We start from the raw sequence: 7,189 nt of genomic DNA on the forward strand, positions 1-7,189 counted from the left end.
TGCGGCTACAAAATGTTCCCAATGGCATATGTACATCTTGAAAAGAATAACACAGTATCTGGTGTACAAACAGCAGCAAGGAATCCTTCTGCTATCCACCATCAACACTGCAGTGCAGAAGGTCATTTGGCCCATTGAGCCTGTACCGACAACAATCCCACTCAGGTCCTATCCCCTTAACCCTGCGTATTTACCTTGCTAGTCCCTCTGACATTAAGGGGCAATTTAGTATGGCCAATTAACCTAACCTGCACATCTTTGGAGTGTGGGAGGAAACTGGAGCACTGTGAGGAAACCCATGCAGACACAGGGAGAACTCCACACAGACAGTGATCAAAGGCCGGAATTGAACCCAGGTCCCTGGCGCTGTGAAGCAGCAGTGCTAACCACACCACCTCCATAGAGCAGATGTCCTCATTGTACAAGCAATGGAGGGTCCAGTGCAGGTAGCACTGACAATTACATTGTCTCAGTATTCCCAATGTTTAAGAGTATGGATATGGTGGATGTCCTGCAATATACATGTACCAGGGCGAACATTATACTGGGAGTGGGGTCCCAGCATCTGGAAGCAGTGGCGACCCATGTTCCTGGTATCACAGGGACACTGAAAAAGGGATTCTCAGGCCTGGGAACATGGAAACAGACACAAGAGGGTGGGTTGCCAATTACTGGATAATGGGCGATAACCAGGGGTCAGGTGGGGTGGAGGAGATGGTTGGTGCTGATCCAGAAGGAACTCTTCTCAGTGTAGACAATAAAAATATAACAAAACCTATAAATCAAAGAAAAGGTTTAATAAAGACACTTCATTACTCCAAACTTGAGGCCTCACCCTGGACCATTCCAAGTTCCTCACAATTCCCAACATGTTATAATTTATACTGAGTCAGCTGATCATCACATCATTCTGTCATTGGTTACATGGTTTACTGGGTCAGTTGACTCTTACAGCTTGCTACCATTGGTCACATTACAACAGATCCAATGCTATCACCTGTACATTCTAACAGTTGGGGCTGATGAATTGTTGTATATCATGTAAGCAGAGCCAGGAATAGCTAGGACTGTCTGAAAACAGGTGTTTGAAAGGGGAATAAAGGCATTTTGAAACAGAGGCGACATCCAAGCTACTGGCATGGGGAATAAATGGGAACATGGACTGGGCATGCTGAATATCCTTAACTGATATTAGAATCTCCAACTATTGAGATTTTTTTTACCTAATCCTTCACTTGTTTCTCTTTTGTACATGGTTCTTTTTTCTCTCCCCTACATAGAGACACAGAAACAAACATTCACACAGGTACAGAAACACCTTAAATACACACACCTGTCCCACTCACATTTACACTAGATTTTCCCTTTATTCTATCACACTATACCACAGGTGTGCAAGGAAAGGATTTCACACACAAATAGTGCAGATATTGAAATAAAAATCAGAAAATGTTGGGAAAAACTCAGCAGGTCTGGCAGCATCTGTGGAGAGAGCGCGAGAGAGGGTTAATGTTTCAAGTGGTTAGCACTGCTGCCTCACAGCATCAGGGACCTGGGTTTGATTCCCAGATTGGGTCACTATGTGGAACCTGCATGTTCTCCCCGTGTCTGCGTGGGTTTCCTCCGGGTGCTCCGGTTTCCTCCCACAATCTAAAAGATGTGTTGGTTAGGTGCATTAGCCATGCTTAATTCTCCCTCAGTGTACCCAAATAGTGTGGCGACTAGGGGATTTTCACAGTAACTTCATTGCAGTGTGAATGTAAGCCTACTTGTGACACTAATAAATAAACTTACTTCAAATTCCTGAAACGAGAGTACCGGAGAGAAAGAAAAGATTGCAAGGAGGACATGAGGAGAAATTAAACTGACAAGGGACCAAATGAGAGAGATAGGCCTATGAAGTAAGCACTTTAAAGGAGTTAAAATAAAATAGAATGCTAATAAAAAATAAACTTAAAATCCAATTCTTCACCAAGTGAGAAATTAACCTGTGCTCCAGCTCTTGACTTCAGCACATTAACAGCACCAAAGTCTCTGGAGTGTAACGCTGTCAATAAAAAGGAATGACATACCCTGTTTAGCACACCCATGGAGGGAGCTGTGACATACTCACCGCGTCTCCCCCGGAGTCAGGCACCTGCAGAGAGCCGAGAGCAGCTGCAGGCTGCTGGGATCCTCCAGGAAGGTGCGGACCTGCGCCTCCTTATCGCGGTGCAGCCCCAGCACCAGCCTGTCCACAGTCTGCTGGAGGCGAGCCGGCTCTGCATCCAGCAGCAGCGGGCTCAAGTCACCCTCCTCCGCAGCAGCGCCCTGCAACATCCCGGGGGAGGCAAAAACAAATAGGGGGGGGGGGGGGGGGCTTCAATGTCTCTCCCTGGAGATCTCGGTAGCTGCAAAGCTGGACAAAGTGTAACAGACCCTTCCCCAGTCAATGTCCCAATGAACAAACCCGGATTGACACAGGGCAACAACTGGCTTGCTTCCCCCAGCTACCCAAACTGGGTAGAGTTACAGCACAGGTAGCTCTGGGTTCCCCCCGCCTCTCTGTTCCTGGGAGAATAATAACTGTTCCTGTGTCTCCAATCAGACTCAAAGAGCTTCCCTTCCCCTCCTCCTGTCTGGGAGGACTGGTCATGAATAGAGCCTGAGTTACTCATTTATAGATTTGCAGTTGGCCCCAGCAATAGCTGTGACACTGCCCCTGCCCACATGTAAATTACTTCAAGCCTGTTTCATATTCTCGACCAATAATAAAAAGATAGCAGCCCTGCAAGGTTTTAACCACATCAAGTTTTTTTAAAGCTTATTTATTAGTGTTACAAATAGGCTTACACTAACACTGCAATGAAGCTACTGTGAAAATCCCCTAGTCACTGTACTCTGGCACCTGTTCAGGTACACTAAGGGAGAATTTAACATGGCCAATGCACCTAACCAGCACATCTTTCAATCTGTGGGAGGGAACTGGAGCACCCGGAGGAAACCCACACAGACACGGGGAGAATGTGCTAACTCCACACAGACAGTGACCCAAGCCAGGAATTCCCAGATCCCTGGCGCTGTGAGGCAGCAGCGTTAACCACTATGTTCAAATCAGATGGGACGATAAATTGTCAAAGCTCTGACAAAGGATCATCTGGATTCAAAACGTCAGCTCTTTTCTCTCCTTACAGATGCTGCCAGACCTGCTGAGATTTTCCAGCATTTTCTCTTTTGGTTTCAGATTCCAACATCCGCAGTAATTTGCTTTTATCCTGGGACTATATATTTACCTCGGTAATGATAAAATGGGGGGTAGGTAGGAGAGTGGAGCTGAGACAACAAATTAGATCATTCATGATCTTGTCAAATAGCACCAGCCTCGATGGACCGAATGGCCTACTCTTGCTCCTAATCAGCATGTTTGCATGTATTTGTCACTCCTCCTTTATTGTTTACTGATAGTTATGATGGTTCTCTGCCATTGTTAACACTGCTGCCTCACAGCGCCAGGGATCCGGGTTCAAGTCCAGCCTTGGGCCACTGTCTGTGTGGAGTCTGCACATTCTCCCCATGTCCGCGTGGGTTTCCACCAAGTGCTCCGGTTTCCTCCCACACTCCATAGATGTGTGGGTTAGGTTGTTTGGCCATGCTAAATTGCCTCTTAGTGTCAGGGGGATTAGCAGATTAAATATGTGGGGTTACGCGGATAGGGCCTGGTTGGGATTGTTGTCGGTGCAAGTTCGATGGGTCGAATGGCCTCCTTCTGCACTGTTGGGATTCTGTGATTCTAACCTTCCCCATCTTAGATCGCCCTGCAGCGTCCCATAGTGTCATCACACCATCCTCCTCCAATACCTACCCTTCATTACCCAGTCCCAACTGCCCCAACCTGTTTCTGATCTTCAACTGCCCTATCACAGCCAGAGCGCCTCCAGCATTGGGTCTTCTCCCCACTACCCCACCCGAACATAAGAACTATTAGCAGGGCTGGGCAATTCAGCCCCTCAAGCCAGTTCCAGGCACTCACCACCCTCTGTGTAAAAAACTTGCCTTGTCCATCTCCTTTAAACCTTGCCCCTCGCACCTTAAACCTATAACCCCTCGTAGTTGACTCTTCCACCCTGGGAAAAAGCTTCCGACTATCCACTCTGTCCATGCCCCTCATAATCTTGTAGACTTCTATCAGGTCGCCCCTCAACCTCCATCGTTCCAGTGAGAACAAACCAAGTTTCTCCAACCTCTCCTCATAACTAATGCCCTCCATACCCAGCAACATCCTGGTAAATCTTTTCTGTACCTCTCCAAAGCCTCCATATCTTTCTGGTAGTGTGGTGACCAGAATTGGACACTATATTCCAAGTACGGCCGAACTAAGGTTCTATAAAGCTGCTACATGACTTGCCAATTTTTAAACTCAATGCCCTGGCTGATGAAGGCAAGCATGCCGTATGCCTTCTTGACTACCTTCTCCACGTGCATTGCCACTTTCAGTGACCTGTGTACCTGTATACCCAGATCCCTCTGCCTAGCAATACTCTTAAGGGTTCTGCCATTTACTGTATATTTCCTATCTTTATTAATTATCTTCCAAAATGCATTACTTCATATTTGACCGGGTTAAAATCCATCTGCCATCTCTCTGCCCAAGTCTCCAACCGATTGAGATCCAGCTGTATCCTCTGACGGTCTTCATCACCATCCACCATTCAATAAGATCATGGTTGATCTTGTCTCAGCCTCAACTCCATTTTCCTGCCCATTCTCCATAACCCTTCAACCCATTAATAACATTACCTCCGAATCACTCCCCTGCCCCGCTCCATACACAGTACACTAAAGAGGGATCGCCCATTCACAGGGAAGTAAAGAAATTAACTTGTGCCTATCTAGCACCTTTTGGAGACCACCACGCCCCCCTTAGTTGGTTTACGGCCAACTAAGTCATTTTTGAAGCATGCTCACTGCAGTCACACTGGAAACACGGCAGTCAATGTGTGCACAGCAAAATCCCACTAGCAACAACTGAACGATGGCCAGTTTTGGTGGTGTGAATTGAGAGATAAGTATGAGCCAGGACACCAGGAGACTTCCCCAGCTCTTCCTCAAAGTAGTGCCATGTAGACAGTGACTGATATCTGAGGCATAACCGGGAGGGTGTGCTTCCATTTCTAAAGATTTATACGATTCCAGATGCATTCTGGCACTCACATTGAAACCTTGCTGTTGCTCCTTTCCGGCTCGGTGACAGCACCAGAACAGCTCTCACCAAAGCCACAAGAGATATCCTCTGTAACCGTGATCTTCCTCCAATGACTATCCTTCACTATGGGGATCAGTGGAACTGCCATTATCTGATTCCACTCTTTCCTTTCCAATCATAGCCCGAATATCTCCACCAGCTTTCGCTCTTCTTCCCAAACCATCCCCAAACACCCCACCCCACACACCCCAGCCTCTGTAATGTTTCCTCCAAAACCCCTACTGGCCCTCATGTACATATTGCTCCTTCATAACACGGTGGGAGATGTGGAACCAGGTTAGGGTTACATCTCTGCATCTTGTCCCCACCCCTCAACTGTGTGTGTTGTCAGCATGCTTATTGATAGAAATTAGACCACACCAAAAGTAAGGGGCTGGGAAATATGCCACTGCTTAAAAAAGGGGAAAATCCTGTTTACCGTCAGGGGATGAGAGCAGAAATCAAGGCTGTTTTAATTAACCCCCCTCCTCTCTGTAACAGTGGATAATTCAGGGCACTGTCAAAGAGAGACATAATGAACTTAGGAAGGGTACAGAGACGCTTGAACAGGATGTTACTAATGATGAGGGACTTGAGTTATGAGGAGAAATTGGAAGATGTAGAATTGTTCTCCTTTGAACAGGGACAGTTAGGAAACAGCCTAAGAGCCTGGCTTTAAAGTAAAATAAAGTTTATTTATTGGTCACAAGTAGGCTTACATTAACACTGCAATGAAGTTACTGTGAAATTCTCCTTGTCGCCACAGTCCGAGTACATTGAGGGAGAATTTAGCATGGCCAATCCACCTAACCAGCGTGTCTTTCGGACTGTGAGAGGAAACCGGAGTGCCCGGAGGAAACCCACGCAGACACGAGCAGAATGTGAAGATTCTACACAGACAGTGATCAAAGCGGGAATCGAACCTGGGTCTCTGTCTCTGTGTGGCAGCAGTGCTAACCACTGTGCCACCCAAGATGTTTCAAGATGTTGAGAGGTTTTGTAAGTGTAGATAAAGGCTGTTTCCCTCGGGTGAGTGGTCAAGAAGCAAAAGTCCTGGATTGAAAATTATTGGCACAGAATCCAGAGGGACGAACTTTCTTTTCTCACGTAGAGTTGTCGGGATCTGCAACATTCTGCCAGAAAAGGTGGTGGAAACTCATTCCAGCAATAACTTTGGAAGGAGAGGTGGACAGGTTCTCAAAAATGAGGAACTTACACATTTTTGAACAAATGCTGGGGACATGAGACGAAGCACAATTGCTCTAAAGGCCAAGACAGGTGCAATGGGCTGAATGATCTCATCATTTGTTTTAACTTTACATCATTATGGGCAGCATGGTGGCACAGTGGTTAGCACTGCTGCTTAACAGTACCAGAGATACAGATTCAATTTCCGTCTCGGGTAACTGTCTGTGTGGAGTCAGCACGTTCTCTTCGTATCTGCATGGGTTTCCTCTGAGTGCTCCTTTTCCTCTCATCGTACAAAGATGTGTGGGTTAGGTTGATTGGCCCTAGTAAATTGCCCCTTAGTATCGGGAGGATTAGCAAGGTAAATACGTGGGGTTACAGGGAAAGGGCCTGGGTGGGATTGCTGCCGGTGCAGGTTCGATGGGCCGAATAGCTTTCTTCTGTGCTGTAGGGATTCTATGATTTATGCTGAATCTGCTTCCACTATTCAATTAGGCAGTGCATCCCAGCTCATTATTCACTATATATGAAAAATAAATCCTCACCTCTGCCTTTTTTGTTCAATATTTGTGTGCTCTGGTTAATGTAACATGTTGTTCTGACTGCCCAAGAAAGGGGTTCAGAGGCACAGAGTCTGAACAGTTAACTAGTGTAAAACAGATAAAATTGAATACCTGTACAGATATATGAGGGTAGAGTGATTCAGTACAGGACATAAACTACCTTTATTCAGACTACTAATCATGTGACTCCCTCTACATCATGTGGGGGGTACTGTTT

The 7,189-nt window shown here is 46.4% G+C and overlaps 1 protein-coding gene across 1 annotated transcript in view; it reads right to left on the reverse strand.

Annotated features, from left to right (window-relative positions):
- The window catches only part of LOC144502565 (uncharacterized), a 71,515-nt gene extending 69,176 nt beyond the window's left edge, over positions 1-2,339 (reverse strand). The window contains exon 1 of the mRNA XM_078226667.1: positions 2,114-2,339. Within this exon, the coding sequence (XP_078082793.1) occupies positions 2,114-2,319 (206 nt within the window). The 5' untranslated portion in view covers positions 2,320-2,339. The remainder of the gene's footprint in view (positions 1-2,113) is intronic.
- Between the last annotated feature and the right edge of the window lie 4,850 nt (positions 2,340-7,189).

Source organism: Mustelus asterias, chromosome 13 (assembly GCF_964213995.1).
Source record: "Mustelus asterias chromosome 13, sMusAst1.hap1.1, whole genome shotgun sequence".
Taxonomy (NCBI): Eukaryota; Metazoa; Chordata; class Chondrichthyes; order Carcharhiniformes; family Triakidae; genus Mustelus; species Mustelus asterias.